The 27,320-nt window shown below is 41.4% G+C and overlaps 1 protein-coding gene across 2 annotated transcripts in view; it reads right to left on the reverse strand.

The window, feature by feature from the left end:
• CTNNA3 (catenin alpha 3) overlaps window positions 1-27,320 on the reverse strand; it is a 397,084-nt gene that overhangs the window by 124,329 nt on the left and 245,435 nt on the right. For both annotated transcript variants that reach the window (XM_058841820.1, XM_058841819.1), the window contains exon 10: window positions 8,713-8,805. In XM_058841820.1, coding sequence (XP_058697803.1) covers window positions 8,713-8,805 — 93 coding nt within the window. The remainder of the gene's footprint in view (window positions 1-8,712; window positions 8,806-27,320) is intronic.

Consider the following 27,320-nt stretch of genomic DNA (forward strand, 5'->3'; position numbering starts at 1 on the left):
ACTGTGAAGGGGGTAACCCAGCAATTCTACAAACATTACTGGTCTGATATCCCAGGCAAGAAATTAGACAATTCTGCATGGCTTTGTGTCCTGGTGCCTGGGCAGTGGCTGCCAGTGATACACAGAAATATTTAATCATTACACCAGGCAAAGTTTTTCGTATTTTATTAAAGCAAACTGTACAATTTCACTCAAAAACAAACCCTGCAACATAGTATAGGCCTGCTGAGAGGCAGGATGCACTCCTCAGGAACAAAACCAAACCCACAGACAGCAAGCAGTCCTCTGAAGCTCCTCCCACCCCTGTACACTCCTGTTTGGCCTTTACACAGCGACTACATACACATTTCTGAATTCATTTGGAACCCTTCTACAGAAAAGGTACACAAAGTTATCTTTAACAAAACAAACACTTCCATTATTTTAGTTTAAAATGCCACAAAATAACTGACAATGCAGGTAAGTATTCAGTATTTACATTTGGGTGGATAGCCACTCTTTTTTGGAGAAAGACAACAGAATAGGCTCAACACCTACAGACTGACTCTTAACTGCACCCAACAGCACTTTCCTTCCAGAACTTACTCACTTGACCCAACAAGTGAAGCCGACAACAGATCCAAAATAACACTGGGATTTTTTTGCAGGGCAGATTTCTGCCTGGAACCATAATTTCAGTTACTTCTGCTTTCTTTATCTTGCACTACTGAAACTCAGGTTAAGAGAATAAACATTTCTGTTTCTGCCTTTTAGAATACAGTATCTCCAAGTGATCTGGGGAATGTTTTGGATAGGATTTTCCAAAGGTATCAGGATGGATTGCACAAATCCCCTAGTTTGCTTCAAGAACTGAAAGCGCATTTTTTTTACTCAACCAAAAAAATCACTGTTCCTCTAACTGTATTTTTTGAATTAGTTATACACTCATTATCTAGGATCTCACCTAGGATCCAGCAAATCACTGGACAGTTACTTTAAATAATTTTAGCTATAATTTGAGTGTTCTAACTAAACAATCACTTTCTTGTAGCCACAGTTTGTAAACATGGGGGACAATTAGACTCTGCTCAGAAAGCCACAGAACATTTCAGCCAAGCTTATCAAGACTTGAGTAATTAATTCTCAAAATTCTGGTTTCAAGATAAGCATATTTTTTAAATGGAAGGTTAAAATAATCCTCAAGACTTACTGATACATGGAAGAGGAAATAAAAAAAAAACCCAAACATTCTGAGTTCTGCTTATAACAGTTTTGAATATAAAAAACTGAAACAAAACATAGTGGAAGTCATACCTTCAAAAGTGCTCCATCCAGATCTGGAGCTCAGCTACCTGCAGTTCACTATAAATACACTTACCTTTGTGTTACAAGTGTGTTCATGCAGCAAAGTTTCTTAGGAATGTCAACCTTTTCTACATTTGCTTAAATATAATAAATGTGTAAATGCCCTATCACAGCACATCAGCAGTGCCAACTACATTGGGATAAATCTTCTTCCCACAGGGGATAGCTGGGTTTGCTGACCAAACTGCACTAAAACAAGGCACCAGCACACACCACACTCCCACAGCCATGGTACAGCTTCCCAGCACATGCAGGCATGACAAACTCTCCAGGAATTATTCAGTCTAAGGACTTGATCTCAAAAGGTGTTCAACATAAAACGCCCCCGTGTCTAAATATAACAACAATTATCAATCAAATTAGCTGCATACTAAAATTACAATATAAAACTGAAGCTTATGTAATTAACCTTCTGTTTATTGGATTTTATATCCAAGTAAATCTTTTGCCCAATTTATAATGTAATGCATATAAAACAGAAAGGTCCTTGTGGACTATTCATTCATGTACCAAACTTTGGAGAGATGAAATAAAACTGCAATAGAAGCTGAACAATTGCAGTATAACTGCTCTACGGTTACAGTTGTTAAATATTTGCTGTGATACACATACGGATTACATTTATAAACTGGGAGAGAGGGACATCAGTAAAGCTCAACATGTGTGACAACTATTGCTTCATGTACATTTTAAATTATAAAATACAAAATCCCAACCAAAACTGCAACAAGAAAATACAACCAACCTACTAAATTACTATTAATTAGTTCCTCATTCCCTCTTGGGATTGCTAACAAAACCATCACCATTACAAACAAAACTCCTCTTTAATAATTATCTGAATGCCCATGCCCTTCATTTCCTGTAGTATCTATAAGCTATGGTATGGTCTGAGCTGAAGAAACGAAGAGCTGAAGCCAACAGCAACCTTTCAACCTCACACAAAAACAAGTTACTGAATGGACAGCAGAAAGCTTTAGGAGAGTTACACAGAGACAGGGACAAGGAGGCTGAAAATCCATCATGTGCCTCTGGAAAGAATGGGTAGAAATAGTCTGGTGAAAAAGTGGGACTCACAGACATCCTCAAGTATATTCCACATCACTCATGCAGTCAGACAAACTCCAATTTTTCACCTGTTTCTGCCACAGTCAAAGATCTAAGCAGCAGCGTGCACTATCATGCCCTTTCTGGCCCTGGAGGTTTTTGCTGTCCTCCCACAGCCTCACTACATGCCTCTAGCCCCCACTGCAGACTTCAAGGACCTTGCTAAGGCTTTCCTTGCTGCAGCCTACAAACTCTGGGATCTTCCTGGGCTGCTCCTCTCTCCCACTTCAACACAACACAGCTGTGAACAGACAAAAAAGCCAACAGCCCATGCAGACCAGATTGTTCCTCTAGCAGGATTAGTGCCAGAACATCACTCATGTGATGTGCTTGTCTTCACTTACAGCAGGACCAGCAATGGAAAGAGCCTGCTTGCATTAAGAACACTCAGTACTTGTGTTTTAACCCCAGCCAGCAATTCAGCACCACACTTGAAGCCATGCATGCAAGCAAAGGAGAACAAGGAATTCCCATCTTCTGGCACACATCCAGCCAAGCCCAGGACAACAGGGCTCCATCAGTCAGTGGTTTTACACACAAAGCCGTGTGTGCATGTTCTGATGTTCTAATAGCCATGTGGTCAGAACACTCTCTACCGTACATCCTTTACTGTCAGAGGTCCATTAGAGCCAACTGCTGTGCAGGACAGAAACCACCATCCTGTTAGCCAGGTCTCATTCCATCTCCTGGGCATCAGAAGCTACACAGGATAACACTTCAATATTCGAGGAAGTTACTGAAAGGGACAGTTAAAACCCAGAGTAAGGCTACGGCATCCTAGCCAAACATATTGTCCACGTTATTTTCCTGCTAGGACGCCAATATCAGCACATGTGGGAAATAAAATGTGAAAACCAACACCACCAAAGGTTTTCACAGAGCTCCGAAGTCCAAAATTATCTGCAAGTACACAACAAGTTGCCTCTGTAGCCTACAAAATTCCAAGAATAGTTTTCAAAGTGCTACAATCCCATGATACATATAATGGCATGATCTTATCTGAAATCTAGAATTTAATTCCCATCAATTCATCACATAAAGATATACTGGGGGGAAATAAGCTTGGTAAACAACACCAGAAATCACTCTGTTTTGCAACAGTAGCAAAAGCTCTATGACATAAAATAAAGCTTTTCTAGCTCAGAAGAGCAAATTGAGACTGCCTCCATGTCAACAATAATGCACAATCATCTAAGAGACACAGGAAGCAAACAAACTGCTGCTGTACTTGCTACTTCTACTATTACTTTCAACACTGCTGTGACATCTCCTAATTAATTTTCGTTAGGAATTTAGTAACGCGGGCAGTCAAATTGGTAAATGTTTTTGCAAACGCAAAATGGGACACAGAAAATCCCCTTGCAGATCTCATTACTTCTCTTTGCCACATTTAATGACATTACAGCATTGTAGTTTGCACTCAGAAATTATGAAAACACAAGAAGGGCAGTCATCCATTGCCTTGAATTTGATTCTGCTGCTATAAAACCATTTAAAAGCTCTTTTCAAAATCCTGGCAGCTCAGATACACAAATCAAGCAACATTAGTAAGATGTGCCCTTTCACCCCTCTCCAGGTCAGATACTCCACAGACTGATGGAATGGTAGGGGCTGGAAGGGACTGCTGGAGGTGCATCTGGTCCAACTCCCTGGCCCGGCAGGGCCACCCAGAGCCAGCTGTTCAGGACCACATTCACACAAATCCTTCGATATCCTCCCTCACAGCTCTGCCAGAATTTCCCCAGTCTGACCCTACACACAGGGCAAGGGAATAGCGTGCAGGGAATAAACAGAAATTGCTGTGCCTTTGCTTTCCAAGCTCATGCAGAAGGCAGCAGAGATCTCCAGAAAGCTTGTTCTGCAGCTCATGGGACAGAGGCACACACAAGAACGAGGCCCATGCAGCCCATCCTGCCATCACTGCAGCTACACCCACTCATATACCTCATCCACTTCCCTAAGTGCTTGCCAGACTATGTGTTTCCATCTGTTCCTCATCTACATCCCAGGTGACTGCAGGGTGCTGAGCACTCACAAGAATCCCCATCACACTGCCAGTATTCCAGCTGGTAAACATCTCCAGGTTAGCTGCAAAGCTGGTAAGAGAGATGCACAGCACTCCAGAACCAAGCCATGTCAGATGGATCCACGGACCAGTGATTTTAGCTCCCTGCTTCAACAAGAGCAAGGAATTCCCTTGTCAGCCTATGCTATTTACACCGATTACTGCATGCTACAGCTATTTACATTTTCAGCTCTTTATTGCTGTCCATCCCTCTCTTCCAAAAATCATGTAGAAGTCCATCTCTTAACAGTGCAATTATTTTGCTGTCTTGTACTACTCTAGGCTTTCCTACCCTCCTCCCCAGACTCAGTAGGTTTTTTACCACAAGCAGTCTCTAATAATGATACTTTATTGCCATTCCTTCCCTCCCTGGCATTTTGCTGTAGGAACATCACCAACGAAATGTAGCATCTCAAACTAACTTATAAATTCAGACAAAAAAGATGAAGTTGAAGAGATAAAAAAACAAACTCCTTTCTAGGAAAAATACTTTCAAATTTTAAAGGCAAAGGGAAAAACAAATTGTTTATAAAACATTCATAGCACTTTGGTGCAATCTGAATCTATAGCAAATGCCCTCCAGCAACTTGAAAAATCTCAATCAGTCTCATATCTTATGTTCACTGACTGCAGGTGAGGCAAGAAGAGGATAACACAGGACAGCTTCTGTACTGCTACAGAAGCTGAGGCTACCCAGGGTTTGTATTTTCATTTAATATTACAAAGTGAGAATTTGTTGAGAATTCTATTCTAACACAACAGATGCTGAAAGATGAAAGTTAAGACTGAAAACCTCAAGGCATTTTGTAGTTAATTATTCTCTCTCCAAGTCCTATCATAAAAGAGCCAAGCAGTCACAGGCAGCATGAGAATTTGAGCAGCACCTAAGAGTAACGGTGGGGGGAGGTTTCCTCCTTCCAACTGTTTATTAGAGAAGCTCAAGCCAAAGCAAACATCTAAGTCTATTTGTACAGAAGCACAAAGTACTGTGCCTTCCAAAACATTTGTGCTCCACAGCTTTAGGATTCACAGTATCCCAATGAGCTTGCTCCGAGGTTTTGAAAATGACAAACCTAAATTGCCATAAACTGAGCAAGATAATGTCCTGCAAATATTAGTGTCAGTACATTATGCTAGGGGATATAAAAAAAATGGCATTCAAAATTACAGCTGAATCCTTCACAAATGTGCCAAGTGTTACACACTTTTCATTAGTTACATAGAATTGCTTCTCATCTCAGTTCATAACCAGATGGTTTCTATCTATCTATCTCAATGTTTCAGAGAAAAACAGAGCACACCAAAATACTAAGAACCAAGGTCCTACTTGTATCAGTGCTTACATCTCTTCTTTTAAATATCTCGTAATGACTTGGGATCAAATGACTAACATTTTTTTAATCAATATCTTGATTAAGCTAAACCATAAAACACTTAGTGTGGTTTTCTTCCATTTTCCTTCCTTTCATGATGTTCCAGGAATCACCCTGTACCACTCCAGTAAGAGCTCCAGTGAGAGCTCCCTTTCAAAGGAAGTGAGCCTAAAATTCACTATTTCAGATATAGTTCTTCTAAAATATGCCAAAACCTCTGCTCTATGCAACTCTTCAGGAATCTTTATGCTATTAAAAAGGCTCTAGGCAGAGCCCTCTGACAAACTGGAGATCATCTCAGCTGTTGCCTTAGGACCACACACCTCTGATCTCCACTTTGACACAACTGGCTCAAGGTCATTCTTCTTAAAAGCAGCAGCTCAGGATTTGAAAGCTGATTAGACAACAAAGATATAAAAACCTATGAAGAGTTTAGATAGAGGAACCAGATTCTCATCTGCTAATCTCTGGTTTCCCACAGGATAATTCTCTCTCTCTATGTTGACAGGTTCACCATCAGAACAACCACAGTCTTCCCCAAACACACCACTGAACTGAAGCACAAGGATAACAAACCCAAAAAACAGCTCTACAGATGGATAGCCTTATTTTTAAAAAACAAAACCTTGTTTGTTTCTGTTGGTTCTTTCCCATGCACTCATTTGAAGTCAAGATTTTGCTGGCACACCGGGGCAGTAACATGGATTCCCACTACAACTGACACTGGCCATCTTACTTACCTGACAACACCCAATTCTCCCAACCAAAATTGAGTTACATGAAGAGAAATAATTCTTCCTTCATCAAATCATATGCAAAAAGGTCTTAATTTTTCTATTCTATTATTACTGATTAAACATTTATGAATGTCATGAAACCTTCGTAACATTGCAGGGTCATTATGTGTTTTGCACTGGCTCTAATATAAGTGCCCAGTTTATTTCATTTGTTGATCAAAATATTTGATAACCATTTCATTTGAGAAAACAAAAAAAGAGGGTTCAGAATCAACCCTCTACATTTTACCTGCAGTAGAGTATGATGAATGTAACAAATGCCAAAAGGCTTTCCCCTCCAGTGCTTGCCAATTCTGTAGCTGCCTTTTCCTCCAAGGCATTTTCTGTAAGTGCTAGGGTGTTTTTTTGGGGGCATTTGCAGTGGAGAGGTTTTACTTTATTTCTACTATATCAGGTATTGATCCATACGCCACGCTTCCCTTCAAGAAATATTTTGCAAAGCACATAAAATATCTTTCTTTTCACTCTGAAGATTTAAGAGCATTGCAGAGTTGTACATGTGAATTTTCCCATCCTGAATTCTAACTGATACGCCTCAAAGGGAATCTAAGAGATAATTATTTTCCCTATGGAATTTTTTCAAATGATATGGAATAATCTGATGTACTGAAAAAATGCAGGGGCCTTAATCTGCTATTTCTTACTTAGGTAGAATGTGAATTGCTTTCATAGGGCATGGTCCTTATCTAAGAAAGCAGCAAATCCTGCACAATGAGCACACCATTAGTAGCAATATAATCTTATCAAGTACATTCCACATTCTCTTTTTAGTCAGATCTATAACCATCAACTAATTCGCCCCAGTTTTACCTTGAGGTTAAACAAAAAAGAAAGAAATAAACTCAAGAAACTTTCATTTTACTATAGGAAATTAAAAGCCTAGAAACTTAAATGGCTGTGAAGAAAAAAATCAATATTTTAGTCAAAGTGAGATTTTAGGAGTTTCTAGTATCAGATATGGAGGCTTCAATTTCAATTAAAAAGCTGCATCTGAATGCATAACCCATTATAAAAGCGCACCTGACCCCTGGAGAAACAAAGAAGCCTTCTTACAAATCCAGCAACACGTTCAATCACGTAGGAGTGTAATGTGAAACACAGAACTCTTCAAGTTTTAAAAACAGACATTGAAACTGAATTATTCAAGAGAAAACATTGATTTGTAACATTTTCAGAACATCACACTTCCTTGAAAGAAATTTCTTTCTTCAAGACTTGCATTTATTCAAGAGGCGTAAGACTTCTCATGCTTGTTATTGAACATATTAATATTTGCTCTTCATCTTTTATTTCAACTACATTACCACAAAAGGGTAAGAATACTTATGCCACTATGTAAACTAGAGTGTTCTTCAAAGAACTAATGATCTTGAAATTATGCAGCCTCAAGGCTGCAACACAGATCAGATTCACAGGAATCAGTAAAATCTTTGCTCTAAAAGATCTAACTGCAGAAGTTCTTATATCTCTGTAACTCTGAGCATGAAAAAGTGAACACATTTTTGGTACTTAATATCTTAGAAAAAGTTTATCTGTAGCTGTGCTTTTTTTCCATTCATTTCCTTCAGACAAAAGTTCAAGCTTTTAAATGGGTGATAATCACAAGAATTCATACTTAAACGTTCACTTACACAAAAACCAAATCAAGTGGTGAGTCTTTCAAGCTAAAGGCCAAAATAGGTGCTGCTTTTTAAGAGTAAATTATTCCAGATTTCTCACATTACAATGTTTATTTAATCAGGTGTGATCTCAGAAACACAGCAGCATGTTTTTGCAATTGCAGTTTTTATAGCTTTTCAGAACTCCCAACCAATGCAGACAATTAACCATTTCTATGTTAACAGAGCAAATGAACAGATTACCCAAGTATCTGCATTTATCATTTGGTCTCCATTTGCTAGGCAGAGCTGTGTAAATGGAATGGGAACTCAGACTAAAGGAAAACAACTGAACATCTGCATTGTGTGACAATACCACAGTGTATGGGGTTCGTGTATGCAGTGGGAATGAAGAGAACAAGGCCTACCTGTGGGCACAAAGTCTCAATGTGATTAGCTGCCATTTGGACAATTTTCGTTCCATCTTCATTTGTTGACAATGAACAAGCAAGATTGGCAACCTTAAATAAAATAAATAAACAAACTTAAATAAGCAAACAGCCTGGTAAGCAAGTACTCCTGCTCTGACTTCAAACTTGCCAAAAGCAGGGAAACAGTGCAGGAGGAAAAAAGAGCTGTGGAAAGAAGTGACAGTGATGAGAAATCTTATGACCTCACCCCAGTTTAGGCTCAGCAGGTAACAGCTGTAGAGTGGTGTTTAGAAAATAGAAGGAAATTTTAAAGCAAGAGCCTAAGGTTTCAGCAGATTGCCTGTGATCTTGCCCCTTAATTTTTTCAGAGCACTTCAAACCATAACCACCTTTTACACTGTTCTTTAAAATTTACTTTAAAGACCTTAAAGCTCAAATAGCACTTACTTTGACTTGTAATTAAACACAAAGTAATTTCTGCCCCAAGCTATCCACAGATCATTCTTTTAATTAGTGGTATGGTTTTCAACTGAAATGATCTCGTCATACAGCATATAAAGTGCAACCAACAGTGACAACGTATATGGAAATCTGAAATCCATGAAAGAACAAATCTGTCTTCTGTTGTAATATACACCATAGGGATACAGCTTCCTTTAAAGGAAAAATCTCTTGGACCATGCTCCACAAGTTTAAATGGATGAACGAAAAGCATCTCACTGCAAGTGAGGGTACTGGGATCCAGCAGATCTTTCTATCCCACTGCAATAGTATCAAGTCCTTCTGTAAACTACTCCAGGCCTGTTAACCATCACACCTTCCCTGAAGCGGCTGTACTGCCTACAGGCACTCTAATGTTACTGCAGAGCAAAGGCAGCCTGAGAACCAGACCTCTGCAGCGCTGTAAATACAAACACACACCGTCACAGTGACTTTGGAGTTACCCAAAACTCACACAATGACTTCTACAGCTCAGCCGCTGTGAAATAAAGCAAATCCACCTTTATCAACATTTTAGGACACCACTACTAGTTCAAGAATGATCTACAACCAAAGGCTTTTATTATTCTTATTTAATTGATAAAAGTAATTACTAGGCATTAGTCAGTGCATAGACAAATTAATTACTTGTCCTATTGAAAATTCAGAAGAGATTAAGAAATGCTTTATGAAGAGGATGACATTTAGAATGCAGGGCCTTCCACATACACCTACACAAAAATACATCACACACCTTTCCCTGGTTTCCCAATACAATTCACTGGTTCCCTACCCATGTGAAGGATTATCTTTCCACATAAAAAACAATGGCTAAGACTGAAGAAATCCAGTTTTCATCAATGCACTGACACTGTATTTTCTTTTATTTGAAGTAAACTGCCATGGGTTGTTTTTTTTTGCAGTATCTTAAAAAAATGGGTTTGCTTCTATGCTTTCCTCCATGACTCTTCAGTTTAAACCACCCACACATGACTTTATATCATCACAATACAACCCTAAAAGATGCTACACTACTCCCTCCCCTCAAAAAAAAAATTTAAAAAAATAATAAATCAGTTTTTCTTTGGATTGAAGGTCAGGAGTTTTCACTACTGGTCCCAACAATTAATTCACACTGGCTTCAGTATTTTAAATTCCTTTGCCCCAGCCACTGAGGTGCTTGTGTATCCCTAATGTAAATCTGTGTTCACTCACAATTTGTTCCTACCCCACCTATGCAAAATTAAGCCCTCTACAAGACTCACTGCAAACATCATTGATTTTAAAGAACTCTTCTATGCCTAAAGCAGTAACATTGCAAAGGCAAGATAAAAAGGCAATGCCAGCCATTCCACCAGGACAAAAACTATCAGCAGCTTGTTTTTTTCTCTTTACCATAAGGTTCCTCAGGTTTTTCAAATTCATTTGGCAGCTTCCAGAAACACTTTACTTTCATTTCTTGGACTCCACTACAAACGTGTGCAATACAGAGCTCCTGTTTATCAGTGAGGTACTGCTCTAAGCAGTTTTGTCCCTGTCTTGATGAGCAAGGCAGACACAGTTTACAGCAACTTTTTATCCTGTTTCCTAGTTACCCTGGCTCTAACATTTCAGTACAAATGCAGTCCTTGATGTAAATTGTGTCACAGCCACAGAATAATAAACTAGGATGAAAGAGGTTTCCAGAGATCATGTACTCCAACCCCCTGTTCAAAATATGAGAATGAACTCAAATCCAGTTGGTGCCAGAGGCTCAGTGTAACAGAGCAGCATCTGGGAACAAATTCTCTGTGTGTTACCAGACCACATAGGAGATTAGAAGGGTAAAAAAAGGGTGGCTCTTCTCTGACCAAGCATGCTCAGGTCAGGAAGGAGCTCTTAACCCACAAGTATTCCTTTTTATTTGAAGTCAACAGTGGTAAGGATTTTTTTCTAATATTAAGAGGAACTTTCTGATCTTTTGTTTCCCCTCCTGATTCCTCAGCTCTAAGCATTGCTGGGTGACTGCCCAATTCAGAATAGTATTCCCAAAGCACAAGCAGCAAACCAAGGGTGTAAGACTAGGAATTTACGTTAGGCCATTTTTCAACAGCAAACAGAGGTTTGTATTATTTATATTAGGTGTCTTAAAAAATCTATTACGTTAAACAAAGTAGTACTGACTGCTTTGGAATAAACAAATGTTGTATTCTGGATGTGTATTTGGAGTTCATACTACAGTGCTACACCAGCAGCAAATTTAGACCTTTGCCTTGCATTTTAATCAATGTTAATAAGACTTCTGTGTCCATGAGAAAATAAGGAGAATTTTCTTCTCCTGGCATTGAAGCAGCACTTGTCCACATGTACCTTCTGCCCAAGTAAAAAGGCTCGCAGTCAGTCTCAGCAGCAGATGATGAGGCCCACAGTTATTCCACCCAAAAATAATCCAGATCCCTGGAAGTCATTAACATGGTCTCAGCCATCAGTACACTCACTGTTGGTACTTCCCTCACCAGCTCCTGAAGAGAAGTCCTTAACACAAATCCAAAACACAGTAATTCGAATAAATCCCATGGAAAGAGGCAAACACCTGTGTGTAATTCTTCCAAGCAGGTGGAAGGGCATGGGAAAACCTCAAGTCTCTTTTGAGGATACAAAGTTGCTCATAAGGAGCACAAGCTGTTTCAGCAATAGTAGATGTCTACAGTCCATCAGAAAAAAACAAGCCCTAGCATGGGTAAGACCTTCCTCTTCATCAATACCATACAAATTTTTACAATCTGAGAAATCTTCATTACACCACAGTCTCTCCCCTAAGCATTATAAACTACACAAATACGTTACATTTCTTTTGTATTCTCTAGGAGAAACTAGCTTTTCTTAGAGAAACTTTAAACTCAAGTACACTGAAGTCCCCTTAGAGAAACTTCATACTCAAGTACACTGCAACTTCAAAAACAAATAAAATTGCAAAATGAAAACCCAAGCTTCCTCTCAGACAGAAAATAACTGTCCTTCTGAAGAGCAAAGTTTGTCAGGACAAAGAAAAAGCTTTCTTGTAGGCTGCTCTGATTGAAATCACAACTCTACCAAAAAAAATCATCATCATTTTCTCCAAACATTTTTAAGATACTGAAAAAGCAGTTACACAGCTTTTCCTTGAAATCAACGAACAGAGAACAAACCATCCTTGATGAGGTTTAGCAACATCAATTAATACACTAATTAATGCGCAGTGGGAAAGGAAGACTTTGAGCATAAAGTAAGTGCAGCACTGGCAGTAGATTAAGTATTTCATTAACCTGATGGATTTTTAGATTGTGAAGGCACTTACGAATGTATTTTTGATACCCATTACCTGTACACAGAAGATATGCCAATGCAGATTGCTTTTATTCCAGCAGTTATTACACAAGCTTCTCACAGGCACTTTAACTGGTGTTTTTACTACTGGGTGAGGGTTTACCTTTCTGTACTGGGGAGGGGGTTCCTCAAGGTAGAAGTTTTGCAAGGTAGAAATTGCTGAAGAGTAAGATTCGTGTATAGCAGATATACTTGGTTAAAAAACCAATTCAACAGATCATATCCCTCTCTATTTACACATTACATGGCACATGTTTATCTAGGAGAGAGCACAACTGCAAATGTGTGCCCAGATTTTTTCAGTTCCTTTACCAAACAACTGAAAGGCAAAGAAAGATGCACTTAGAGGCCGGGAGAGATGCAGTACACATGAACAAGCTCCCTCTGCTGTCCAAACTTCCTTGGGGTGGAAGGCTTTTTCCCTTGCCTGTGCTCACACAACTGCATTCACACTGTGAATCCCCTAATATTCTCTCCCCAAGCCGAGGATGAAAGCTTTAACTCATCCTCAAGCTTCATTCCATTTCAGATTTCCCAATGCTTTCCACCTGGTATCAAGGCAAAACAGAAAACACCTGTAGGCAGAACACCTTGGAGAGCCACTAATCACTTGCAGTGGATTTCCAGAGAGGTGTGGTAATTGCCAACAGCCAACTCCCTGAAGCCATCTATAGCTGGAACTAACAGAGATAACCAGGTATCCTTTCTGGAGACAAAAGGGATGTGTTCCAAATCCCTTAAGAGCCCCGGGGGAAGTGGAAGGTCACATGCAAAGCAAGACTGCCTCTTCCCCCGTGAGGAGTCTTATGTTGGTTCTGCTGGAAAGGAAGAGAAATCCTTGGGAGAGACATTCCAGCCATGACTTAAGGATGTGATACAGTGGTTCAGGAATGAATCGTAGTTCACTGTTAACTCCAGGGCAAAAACAAAATGCAAAGTCAAATACAAAAGTGAGATTTTTAACTAGTCGAGGAGCAAATAATCACTGCACTGCCTCACCACCTGTTTCATTCACAGCTGAGAACAGCTTTGCTAATCTACTGTCCACACTGCACAGCAAGAATTAAATGTACCCCCGAGGATTTTTTCAGTCAAATTCACTCCATTAACTCCCAAAAATAAGTATTTGCTCAGGAACAGATTGTCTGCTAACTAGCTAAATTCTTCTTCTATAAATTGTACAAAATGAGGCAGCATGTTCTCTAGGTGAGATCCCTTTTGCTCCACCAATAGAAGTTGTTTCCTTTCATTATTTTACCCAAAGTCCCAACTCACTCATACTGTAAATCACTAAGGATAACTAAGTTGTTAATTCCATTAAAGCTTCTGTTTCCTCTTCTTGCTGAAGATTTCCTGTTTTTCGTATTAAATACCTCCTCTCAAAAAACTCCTTCCTCAACACTGAGGAAAGACCTTCCAAAGCTCTGCCTAGCCCAAAGTTATCCAAGTCCTTCACTACTAAGCCCAAAGTCTGTACTTTGGAGATTTTTTTATCCTGGTGTAAAGAACCCACTGATAACCCTACAGAAATTCTTAGTACCATGCTGGCTGGGAAAGTGTTACTAAAATAAAAACTGGCATGCTTCAAATTTCACAAACAATTAACTTGTCACAAGATTTCAAATACAGTCTTTAGGAAGTTTAAAGTACTGATCCTATCATTTTGCCTTTTTTTTTTTTTTAAACACATAGTAAATATCAGAAAAACTTCCTGGTTTTCCACAAAACCAAGCAAAAGTAGTTCTTATACACACCTCTAAAGGAACACAAATCAGTTATAGTGTCACTTCAACATGTATATGAATTCCCCCTGGCACTGGGACAGAGCTAAAAAGGCCTACGGAGGACAGTGCAGAAACAGACACAAAAACAGCCCAGTAATCCACTGAGGTAGAGGTTAATCCTGAATAATCACAATTCAGACAATATTTGATTTGTAGGAGAGCAACTGAATACTGAGCTAAGGGATACCATTTGAATTCCAGCATTACAGCAGTCAATACAGCTTTCAATATAAATTATATACTCTGTGTAAACTCATTATTACTGTTAGCCTGCTCTCTTTAAACCATAAATGAAAAAACATACTCATGTATTTCCTGCTTCTAATTTTGTGGTACAAAGAAATACCTTCTACAGGTTTTTTTATGTGTTCTCAGTTTCTACCACTGGCTTTATTCATGAAACCTTAAGAAGTCTTTTGAGGAAAATGACTGCTCACAAAAAAGAGCAAAAAAAAACAAACCTTCAAAGGTCAACATTAAATAATGACTGTACTTTTTCAAGAAAAGCTACACTGATATATGTATGTCTTCTAGTCACTGCTGCATTTTTCTATGCATTTATGATTACTTTGTGTATTTTTATGGGCTTAATAAAACTTAGACTACAGTATTTGTTTATAATGAAAAAATTACATTCCTGTGGACTAAAAACTAACCTCTAGTGGGCAATAAAGTAATGTTGCTTGTTTTCCAACCCATTTTCTACCATAAAACTAAATTTCTTTCCAGATCAAGTCAAGTAGTTATACCTCAGGTCAAAAGTTACACTCTTACCTTTTATTAGCTTTTACTTTTGTGGAGAAAAAGTTACAAACTCCACTCAAATATGCATTTAACTGTATTATGCTGCCTTCCCTGCCTCTATTACATTTTCACCTTCCACTCTTTCAGAAAGACTCCTGAATTTACTAATTTAATTACAGTAAGGGGCTACACACCTGCAAGCTTCTTCACTCACCTTTCGGTTTCTTTCACACTTCTCCCAATTTTGCCTGTCTCCATCTCCTTCCACTTTCTGCAGAGCTGAATGAAGTACCCAGTACTACGTGACTGTACTAACGCACCGCTGACTTGACCAGATGAGCTCAACCTGCTGCACCTGAGGCTTAGCCCTGTCCCTCCAGGTGTTACCAATCACCTGCTCAAATGGCTCAAACTCCCCAGAGCATCATGCAACTTCAACTCTTTCCTACCAAGCATGTCCAAGATTCTGCTTGTGTCATTAATAAAGCATATATAAATACCCATGGACTGGATTGTTGAGTTTTGCTGTGGTTTTTTTTTTTTCCTAACAGCACAACTGCAAGTGGTTTATTTCAAGTTCCATATGCTCAGACAATTCTTATACAAGTTCGTCTAGGAGACTGCCTTGATGAACTGTGCCTCAGCCAAAAGGAAAATGGGTAACACACGGACTTAGATACAAACACAGCACACATGTAAGGGAAAATACTGCCCAGTAAAATTCCAGAAACCATTTCCTTTTCAATAAAGGTGCCAGGCCTGATGCAGAGCCCCATTAAGCTTTCTCTCAGTGCTTTAAGTCACAGTTACATTTGAGGAATTCAGGTAAGGATTCCCTCTCTAGACTCTGAGCTCTGTTTACAGCCAAGAACAAAGTCTGTATTTGTATTATATCCTCATGCTCTGGCAAGCTAGCTGAAGATTCCAGTAAAACAGAAACTGCCTGTAGTTGTGACCTGTGTCTCACTAATGGCCTCTCCAGAACATGTCCCATCTGCACCAGCACCAGACTTGATCCACTGCAGTAACTGAAGTGGCCTCTGATCCCTGAAGAATTCCACAGGCTGAATGTAGCTGCAAATGAAAGCTCTAAAGGTAAACTACTTGGTGAAACCTCTCCCTCAGCACCATTCCACAACTATGCTGTATATTAAAGCAGAAGCAAGCAGGGTTTTCAAAAGGATAAAATGACTATCCCAATTCTGTAATCTCATAACCTTCTCGTTTTCTTTATCTCAGCCACAAAACACGACAAATAAGACAGCAGTTAACCACGGAGCAAGAGGACACCAGACATGCACAGAATTAGCCAATTCCTTAAAACAACCGTGAGGAGGAGTAATCACAATTCCCTGCCAGAATACATAGCTCTTGGAGGAACAAGGCACGCACAAGTGCTGAAAACCAGATTAATTAACTGCCCCAACTGTCTGGCAGTAGCAAAATGTGATCAACATCTATGTTATGGATGAGCAAAGCGATAGCTGGCTCACACAATTAAGGGATGAATATTATGTGCACGTTAAGAAAAGCTTTAGTGATAGATAGTTATGTTATTGTGATATATCCTCCCATAGATCTCTTTCCCCTCCCCCTCGTATCGTTGTGACGGGATGGGCTCGGTAGTCGGGGAATTTGGGGAAGGCCGGCAACACCAGACCTCGGATCGAGATGTAAGACAGCGATCTCCACCGAGAGATGGCAAAGGAGGAGTTCTCTGACATGACTTGGGGAGAGGCTGGGAGTATAAAAAGCAAAGCATCCATTTTTGTAGCGGAGCACGTGGCAGACGGACACAAATGCTCCCGGTGCTGTGTCCCTTCCCTTATTCAGTCCTTCTGTTGTATTTTGTTAATGTGTAATAAACCTTTTTCAATAGTGAGCATGGTTCCTCACAATCTATCACCAGTGGAACTCAGTAAGGATCAGGATGGGTCAAACAGCTCTCAAAACTGCATGAAACCCTCCATCTCCTGCACTTCAGTAATAAAGAGTAAAATATAACACATACAATAATTTGTCAACAGAATACTCAAACCTGCAGGCCTTTTTAATCTATAAAGCACAGTGAAGACTCAAACATATGCATGAATACATCCTTACATGTTTTCTTATTACTCGCTAGTCAAATATGCCACAAAAGGAGGAAAAAAATAAAGGTCATCCAGCTTTCCATATTCTGCCAGTGGCAATACCTGAAACCCAGCACTCTGAAACCCTTCCCAGAGCAAGTACAAGTCCATCTCCCAGTTTAAAAGAGGAAATTTACTGAAGAAAGCAAGTCAGAGCCTAAGGCAGCTTATGTAATACAGAACCACCAAGCTCTCCCACTTCACACAAGTACACATCATGTGCATTTAAATAATTCTTTTCAAGTAGTGGCTTTTCAGAAAGAAAACCAATCCCATTTCCAAAGCTTATCAGGAGTCAATGCCCTCTTGCAGTACTCCTGGAATCTCTCTCCAACCCAAGTGGCTCCCTCCAGCCTTTGGAAAAGACCTTTAGTCTTTTGTTGTCCTGCTTCCCCTAAAGAGGACTCGAAAAAGCGGCAAGCGGAGGTAATACTCCATCCCCAGACAGCTTTTAATTAAATGACAAAGTGTAAAAATTAAACCCCAATAGCGACCCAAAACCACCCCAGAGCGGGCTGCCTGTCCCTCACCATTGCTGAGCCGCACCCCTTCACGCAACGGGCGCCATTTTGTCTCCAGCAACGGAGACTGAAAATTTTATAACTCAAGGGGAAAAAAACTCCTAATGTATTGTTTTCTCTTGTTGCCTCACAGATTACTATCTTAGAACTTTTGCTAAACGAAGTTAGCAAGGCCACCAAGGCTCCCTGGTTTCAAACCAGTAATAACATCTCCAAGTAGAGGACAAAGCAGAAAACTCACGGCTGTGGGTGGTTTCACAGGCCCGCCCTGCCCTCAACGCTTCCCCTCAGCACCGGCGGCCAAAAAGGTGGAATTCCGAAGAACAAAACAGCTTAATTCCAAAGGCAGGGACAGCGAGATTCCAGCGGCAGATGACGGAAACTCGCGTTGAAAGCGCCAGGCCGGAACGCGCATCCAAAGCCGCCCGAGGCAGCGCGGCCCCCGCTCCGAACCTTCCAGAAGTGAGCGGGGCGGGCGCGGCCCTGAGCGGCTGCAAACGGCGCCTCATTGCACACAGCGGGGTAGTGCCTGTGAGGGACCTGTCGGTCAGAGCTCCGAGTGCTTGAGACTCCCGTCGCTCACAGCGCTTTGTGTCTGTGGGAGGGTACCATCACTCACAGGTCTGTGTCCGTGTCTGTGTCTGTGTGAGGGTCTCGTCACACACAGTGTGTCTGTGTGTGTGTGTGTGTGTGTGTGTGTGTGTGTGTGTGTGTGTGTGTGTGTGTGTGTGTGTGTGTGTGTCTGTCTGTGTGAGGGTCCCGTCACACACTGTGTGTGTGTGTGTCTGTGTGTGTCTGTGTGTGTGTCTGTGTGTGTGTGTCTGTGTCTGAGTGTGTGTGTGTGTGTGTCCGTGTCCGGCAAGTCATACAGCTCTGTTCGTGTGTGTGAGGGTCCCACAGGACAGACACAGCTCTGTGTGTGTGTGAGGGTCCCACAGGACAGACACAGCTCTGTGTGTGTGTGTGAGGGTCCCACAGGACAGACACAGCTCTGTTTGTGTGTGTGAGGGTCCCACAGGACAGACACAGCTCTGTTTGTGTGTGTGAGGGTCCCACAGGACAGACACAGCTCTGTTTGTGTGTGTGAGGGTCCCACAGGACAGACACAGCTCTGTGTGTGTGTGTGAGGGTCCCACAGGACAGACACAGCTCTGTTTGTGTGTGTGAGGGTCCCACAGGACAGACACAGCTCTGTTTGTGTGTGTGAGGGTCCCACAGGACAGACACAGCTCTGTGTGTGTGTGTGAGGGTCCCACAGGACAGACACAGCTCTGTTTGTGTGTGTGAGGGTCCCACAGGACAGACACAGCTCTGTTTGTGTGTGTGTGTGTGTGTGTGTGTGTGAGGGTCCCACAGGACAGACACAGCTCTGTGTGTGTGTGTGTGTGTGAGGGTCCCACAGGACAGACACAGCTCTCTCCCCCACACCGCAAGGAGCCGCCATCCACAGGCACACACGGCATGTTCTTACGTGTTCCATCATTACTGCGTTACGGTACATCCTTATGCATTCACTATAGCTTACATTTCAAACATCTTGTAAAAATGTAATTAGTCCTCTCTTTAATTTTCACCCTTCCTTTATCCCTTAAATGAATCAGTAATTTTCTTAGGTTTATTAGTTTTTATTCTCCTCTTTTTCTACTCATGAAAGCCATGTTTCTGTGGCAGTGGAAGTCTCTGTTTCTGTTAATGGAGTTTAAAGGTTCATAAAACATTTTATAAGAAACCCTTGACCAATTTTTCGTGTGTGATTTCTGATCTAGGAAATGTGAAACTGATCACAAAGAAAACATTTAAAACTGTTCATAAACCTTCCAACCAAAACTCACATATAAAATTGTCCAGATTGCAAACTGCAGATTGCAGTGCTGTCTGAAGCGTCAGTGTGGGCTCACCCAAAAGCGTGTGCATAGAATTCAAACTGCAGAAATGTGATCACACTAAGTTCACTGAAAAACTCCTGGGGGATTCTATCTTCTTTACAGTACACTGGCCTTGAAAAGAGGCAAATGAGTTGACTGTTTTTCACTGTAGAGCGATGCCCTGACAAGAAATGATCCTGATGCACAGCAGACACCTGTCCAACAGCAACCAAAAGACATGCAGGGGTCACATTTCAAAGGAAACAAATCTCTGTGCAGGGAAATCTAGAATTTAAATCTACAAACGACTCCTTGTTAATTAAGCTGAATCTCAGAACGTGCTGATCTGAACTTCCCATCACAGAATGTCCTGGGATATGGCTACTGCTGTCCTCTGTCCCCTCAGTGCCCCAGCTGGGTAAGTGACGGTGATAGTGTGACTGAGGACAGCTCATATGGAGACAGCATGTCTGCACAGGTTAGTTTTGTCTGCTGAGCCTAGCAAGGACCTTCCCTACACCTAGCAAGACCAGGCTGTGTTTTTCAGAAGGTTTTAGAAATTTGTCATTAACTCAGTATCTTGAATGCTAGGCTAACAGTTATTAAAAAGTACAATGATGTTAAAATGTAAGCCATGTGAATTCCTTGGCAGTAACTACACTGACATTACTGCTCATCACTCAGTTTTGATGTTCAGATTCTTTTAGAAAACTTCTGCAGAAGATGAATAAAACCAAAGGGAAGTACCTATCAGGGTGTTGCTTTTGTCTCAGCTAAGCTGTCATAAACAAAAACATGTCCAACTTCCTAATAAACAATGATCATTCACCTTCCTTGTAATCAGAATTCTACTCCATGGCTTCCCAAAATGTTTTCTGATATTTTGCTTACTTTTTTTTTTCCCCCAGCCACTCTTCTTTTTTTAATTTCATTTATGCTGCTATGCCTGTATTATAAAAGAATTTGCCCTACTTTTTGCTTTCTTGTCTCCAACACAAGCAAGATATGACATAGTTCCTCTAGGTATTGTGTACAAACTGCATTTCAGAACAAAAATGTTTATGAGTTATTTCAGTGTATCTATAAATTCATGGCACAAAATACAGTCTCGTAAAAAGCATCACCCAGGCAGTGGCAGGAAAAACACTGGCTCAAAAGCCATTTGCCATTGGTAAAATAACCAGGAAGACTCCTAGAGAGGTGGTTAAATTGAGCAAGCCAAATTGTTGCCCAATCATCAGGAAAATACCCTTTAAAGCATAGAATGCTTTGGGTTGAATGGGATAATCCAGTGCCGTGGGCAGGGACTCATCCCACCAGGCCAGGCTGCTCCAAGCTCCATCCAGCCTGGCCTTGGACACTGCCAGGGACGGGGCAACTTCTCTGGGCAACCTGTGCCAGTGCCTCACCATCCTCACAGGGAACAATTCCTTCCTCCTACTCCATCTAAACCTACCCTCTTTCAGTTTAAAATGATGAAGAGTAAACCTCTTCCTTTAACAATTATCACAGCATTCATATTCCAAGGGAAAAAAATAAAAACAAGCCAGCTAACCCTAACAAATGAACAGAGAGACTGGTTTGGTATTTGTGAAGCACAGGCTTTAGTAAAATTATGTTAGTATTTTGATGATGAGTGCCTTTTTTGGCACCTTTGGAATTATTCTGTTACAGCTGACTGGCTCATTATAGATCAATGTATCAAAATTATGAGACTTCTGGGGATATAATGGAATCACAATTATCACAATTTCTAATATGCTGAGGAACTTCTAAATCTGGTTTCTGCAGTAATAAAAGGCAAGAAGTCAGTGCCAACACACTTGTGTCAGCTCTCTGTACAGTATCACAGATGTTAAGCAGTGTATCCTGCTGGGGAGGCCGCTTCCCTCGGGAGCTCCTGGAACCCCAGCACGCTGCACGAGGTGCCTGACACTTGCAGCTGCTGAAATGCACCCCTCAGACACAGAAAGTCTGCTAAATCTTTGGCTTGTTTATCTTTTTTTCCCTTGCTTCACTTATGTGATAAAGGCTGTGATTAAGAGGATTAATGAAAATGTCACCATTTATCACCTGTAGTTCAATCAGTAATAGGAAAGTTGGACCTTATTTGATTAATTATACAGAGGTACAAAAATCCTTGCATTATTAATTCAGGACTTGCTGCAAAATGCTAGAACTCTGTGAGCCCCTAAACACCAAGGTTTAAAGTCTTAAAGCTTACATACACTTAGAAGTATATGCCTGACTGTTGCAGCGGCCTCAGGGAGACAAAGAGTTACATTGTCCCACCCCAAACCCCTTGTGAAGGGCGGCCCAGGAGTTCTGATTGGGTTTGAGTCCCTGGGGGGTTCTCCCTTGCTGTGTTTCTAATGGTCCCTGACCCTGAACTCCACCCTCAAAGGTGTAAACCCTCGGTTCTGTCCCTCAAAAACCCCTGCTGTGCCTCTGTTCGGGGCTCTCTGTTCTGGACCTGAGTTTGTTCTCATGCTGAATAAATGGTTTCATGAACGGGAGCCCGTCTCCTTGGTGTTTCATGCTGGTCCCCAGAACCCTGCTGTTTCCCTGGACGAGATCCTGAGGTTGCTGACTGCAACAAATGGTGAGAGAATGCGGGCATCCAGTGAAGCACCAGGAGAACAGCAGGACCCGGCTCCATGGACACCTCGTAAGTCCCCGGCTGATGGCTTGAGAGCCGGCGAGACCCCCGCCTTGGAAAGGAGGACTCGAGAGTACCTGGCAGGGAAGCTGGGTTGAGAGTGCCTCGGGCATGGGGGAAGAACAGGGATTACGGAGGTGTGGGAGCCGAGACCAGACGCTGGGACAAGCACCTAACATCACCCAACGAGACGTATTATGGACGATATCAACATTATGGACGATTAACATTATGGACGATTAACATTATGGACGGTATGGCTCTTCCAGTAGACTGTTTTTTGTCTTCTGTGAAGTTCCTTTTTTTGGTGTATACCTCCCTGTACCTTCCCCTTTCCTCTGCTCCTAAGGGCAGGACAAAGGGTGAAAAAAGCCAAGGTGGCTCGGGGTTGCTGCCGTCTCTCCGTCACCCCGGTGTCTCTGCCATCCCATCCCCTGTTTTCCCGAAGGCAGGCAAGGAACGGAGACCATCCAGAGTGATGCGGGTCTGCTGCCGTCTGCCCGCCGTTCCGTGTCCTCCTTCACCCCCTGTCTTTCCATATTCCCCGTTCCCTGTCCGGGAAAGTCCGTCCCGGCCTCCCCCTCCATCCCAAGATGGCACTGCCCACGCGGTCTGGGATCCCTGGTTTCCCGCCTTGCTCCTTCTTTTCCGGTCCCAAACCTTCCCTTCCCGAACCTCCCAGTAACTCCTGCTTGGCCCCATCCCTTTGTTCGGTGCTCCACCCCTGGGGGCTGTGCCTGTTCCATAGTGGGCAACACCTCCTCCGGGGAAATCGAAACTGTAACCAAGCTCCGAAAGCCAGTGTTACACCGAGATCATCTAAAGGGCGACGCCCACATGGGAGCCGGAGCCGAAGCTGGAGATCGAAGAATTCTGCCCCTCGTAAGAGGAGATCTAAGAGCTGCACCCTTCCAAAGAGAGAATCCTAAAGTGGAAGAGACTGAACTAAAAAACCATTATGTTTGCATTAAGTACCATCACCGTTTAATTTGCCCGGCGTAGTCCGAGATTTAAGTGTTTGTTTTCAATTTTGTTTTTTCTGTTTGCTTAATGTGTTTTGTTATTGAGCTATTGGTGTCCCACAAAGCAAAGTGGGTGCTCTGTGGAAGAGGTGAGATTTTAAGGTGGATGTTTGGAAACATTTTAAGCTCCTAATTAAAATTTGAAAAAAAAAAAAAAAAAAAAAAAAAAAAGGAGCAGATGTTGCAGCGGCCTCAGGGAGACAAAGAGTTACATTGTCCCACCCCAAACCCCTTGTGAAGGGCGGCCCAGGAGTTCTGATTGGGTTTGAGTCCCTGGGGGGTTCTCCCTTGCTGTGTTTCTAATGGTCCCTGACCCTGAACTCCACCCTCAAAGGTGTAAACCCTCGGTTCTGTCCCTCAAAAACCCCTGCTGTGCCTCTGTTCGGGGCTCTCTGTTCTGGACCTGAGTTTGTTCTCATGCTGAATAAATGGTTTCATGAACGGGAGCCCGTCTCCTTGGTGTTTCATGCTGGTCCCCAGAACCCTGCTGCTTCCCTGGACGAGATCCTGAGGTTGCTGACTGCAACACCTGACTTTAACTGAATTTTATTGAATTCATTTTCTTAATTCACTGTCTTGACCACATTAGCTCTCCATCGAGCATCTGTCCACCAGCTCCAAAACATCCAGAAACAAGTTACCTGTCTTTAAAGGCCTCCTTCCATCTGCCTGCCACCTCTCAATTACTGTTGCCACACTGCTTCTATTAGAACAGGGTACTTTTTTTACATTTAAAAAGAATTTGTGCATCATTCCCGTGCTGCCTTTAATTTTAGAAGTAATTCCACACAACCCTTCCCCTCAAATACCATTACCATCTTTAGGTGAGGCACCTTTACCTGTTGCAGGCTCCCTGCAAACTCCCCCCAAGTGGAGCAACAGCTGGCAGCAGTGGGTTTGTAGGCTGCCCCCAGGGACTTGGCAAACTCACTGCAATGGGAAAGCTGGGCTTTACACCCAGCTCCTGGGCTTACCACCACTGCCTTTGTGTTTCAGACACTAAAACTTTGGTTTTTAAACAGCTGCAGGAAAAAAAAATAAGTGTCCCTAAGTAAAATGAGGTAGTGCTTTTTGGGGTTGATTTTTCTTTTTTAATTTTATTTTGTAGTTAGATTAGTACTGCTAATCACAGGCTTGCTAAAATTAGTGAAGTCAGCAGTCAGGTTACTCCAATGGGTCCACCGAGGAGTTTGGATTTAACTGAATAAGAAAGGAGCCTCCAGTGCCCACATGTCCCTCGTGGGGCATTACCCAGCCCTGCCTGCACGGGGAGGTGGCACACACGGCTCTCCTGAGGGGCAGAAAGTCAGACAGCAACAAGGGGAGCCCAAATGGCAACTCCCAATCACACCAACTGAGGAGGTACAGAAATTACCAAACGAAAATTGGGTGCTTTTCCTCTCAAGAACGAAGCATTAGCTCAATAACTGATAGTGTAAAAAAAAAAATAAAGAATGTGGTGATAAGAGAGGAGGGTTAATTAGCATGGTAATGTAATGAAAATCCACTTCCCGTTCATAAATGTTGATCGTGCTTAAAAGAGCTTATCTTATTTACAAAAATGACATCTTAATCTGCTGACAGACACATTTCATTCCCAAAGTGCTGACCACTGTTCTGCATCCCCGTCTCCATATGCTAACTGCTCCACAGTTGGGTGCTCTCTGAGCAGAAAGCCACGCTGGAGCTCAGTGCCTGCAGACCCCAGTGTGCAAAGGGACCCTGTATCCTCAGGACAGCTGCTGTGCACGCTTCTGTACACAACTACAGAAAAACTACCACAAAACTAGATATGAGGATGTATTCTACAGCTGGCAGTCTTCAACTGCTATTTTGACATATATGATCATACACTGAAAGTAATAATAATGGGTTAAAGAAGAACAGTAAGTGCAAATGCAACAGCAAAAAAATGACAAGCCCTTGACTTGGATCTTACATCTGGGGATGAAAACCCTTAGCATTGAACAGCCTGAAACTAAAAACTTCCACATAACAAGATTCATGCTTCTTGTCCTCTGATTATACTCCAAAGGAGAATGATAAAAGATTCTGCTCTCTTCTGATATTCTGATAGTTAATAAAGATGTTCCAGTAATCTGTCAGTTTGACCTCTACACACACGGTTTTGAAGTTCTGCCATTGTCAGAAGTAGTTTTGTTTTTCAATAGCACAGTAAAATCAATATTAAAAAAGAGGCAATGAAGGATTAAAATGTTATTTTTACTTTGTGTTTACCAGTCTGGGATTAAACCTGATAGAAATAGGAGTAGTGCTGAGAATACTCAATTCACAATTGTCTTTGAAGGTGGTAGAAAGAAATCAGAGTCTTCCAATTGACAGGACTTTGTACATGCAGTACTTTGATATGCAAGGCAAAATTAAAGGATTGTTAAATGCATTTTAGATTAAGCTGCTATCTGACAGGAAACTATACAAGCATATATTTGGTATCAAATCAGGGGGGTTGTTGGTTTTCAGAATTCAAGGAGTTTTATTTCCATGGACCTTAGCTTTCCATGGAGGTGAAAGAATGCAGTCCTTAAGTACTGGGTATTCAGAGGCAAAAGTAGCAGCTGTCACAAGCTGCTTGAAAGTTGGTTGTTGTACACTCAGAAAACTACAAGAGTGAGATGATTTGTTTGGGATGTTTTTGTTGCATCTTCCAGGCCTATGGAAAGTTGCTCTCAACCCAATTTTCTGGGTCACTACATTGAAAATTGGACATAGAAAGATGTAGCAAATTACATCCAAAATCAGACAAGGTGGTGAATAAGAGCGATCATCTTTTATATGCATGCCAATAAAACAGACTGAAGTGTGAGACTTTTCCCATTGTACTTAAAAAGTTACTGTATGTATAGAAAATAATCAGCAACCTGTTAGATTTTGCAGATTCCATGTTAAAACTGACTTTTGGCAGAGCTGTTTTCCACAAGAGGCAGATGTAGACAGCTTTAGTTCAAGAGCCAGTGGCTGTGTTTTACCTTTTGGGAGAAAGGAAGGGTTTTCTTCAGCATGCTTATTAATTTATTGTCAATATTATTTTTGGTTACCAGATACTTGCTATTGTTTCCAGTGTCCTCAGTTTTGCAAACATTTTGCAAATGAACTGCAAATGCTGAAAACATTTCATTTTACCATATGTAAGTTCTTTGATATTGTTTGCCAAAATGGCATTGTAATTCTAACAGCATTAAATGAAACATCAGTTTTAATCTATGTATACCTAAAACCTCAATTTCCATATAGAAATAGAAACTATATGCATTTTTATAATTGATGGGCTTTTCTCCTTTACAGCTTTTAACTCAGTTTTTCTTAAATGCTCTAAGGATAATTCACCTTCAATAGGAATCTTTGTACTAATTTGCAACCTTGTTTTTTGAGCAACACTCTGTGTCCTGCACGCCTCTGCTGCTCTATATCAACACATCACAACACTGATGCACTTAAATATATGTGCTGTTTGTTACTGTCCCTTGTTTGTACATTGCAATACAGGCAAAACTGAAAAACACATGGCAAGAATTAGGCCACGGGCTGAAGTGTCAAATTTATGTATTGGCAGATCTGAAGTCAGTATGATTAGATCAAACAACAGAGAAAAGGTATATTCGTGTACCGAGGGAAGGGATGAAGAACACAAAGTTCACTTCATCATCGCCTCCACTTCTATTAAATCTCTCTGCCTCTGCCTGGTATAGCTGACCTTTAAACACCGCAGTGGGAGATTTGCATCTGTGCCGAAAGAAAAGATAATCAGAGCATTCTTCCCTGCTCCCATCAAATTCCTTTTTTAATCTCAAGTTCAGCCAGCCTATCACTCCTCCTCTCAGAAAGCATTACATCTCCGTGATGGATCAGCTCAGGAGAACAGGCTGGCAGCTTCCCCAAAGCAGAAATTGCCAGTTGCACCAGGCCTGCTTTTCTCCTCGTGTAGATGTGACATTTCACTCTTCTTCTTACCTATTTTTTGTTCACTGGTACATACTTGTTATCTCAACAGCAGGAATTGCTTTTGTCTTTGGTGGAAGTGAACCAGAGGCCAGA

This window comes from Poecile atricapillus, chromosome 6, assembly GCF_030490865.1.
Source record: "Poecile atricapillus isolate bPoeAtr1 chromosome 6, bPoeAtr1.hap1, whole genome shotgun sequence".
Taxonomy (NCBI): domain Eukaryota; kingdom Metazoa; phylum Chordata; class Aves; order Passeriformes; family Paridae; genus Poecile; species Poecile atricapillus.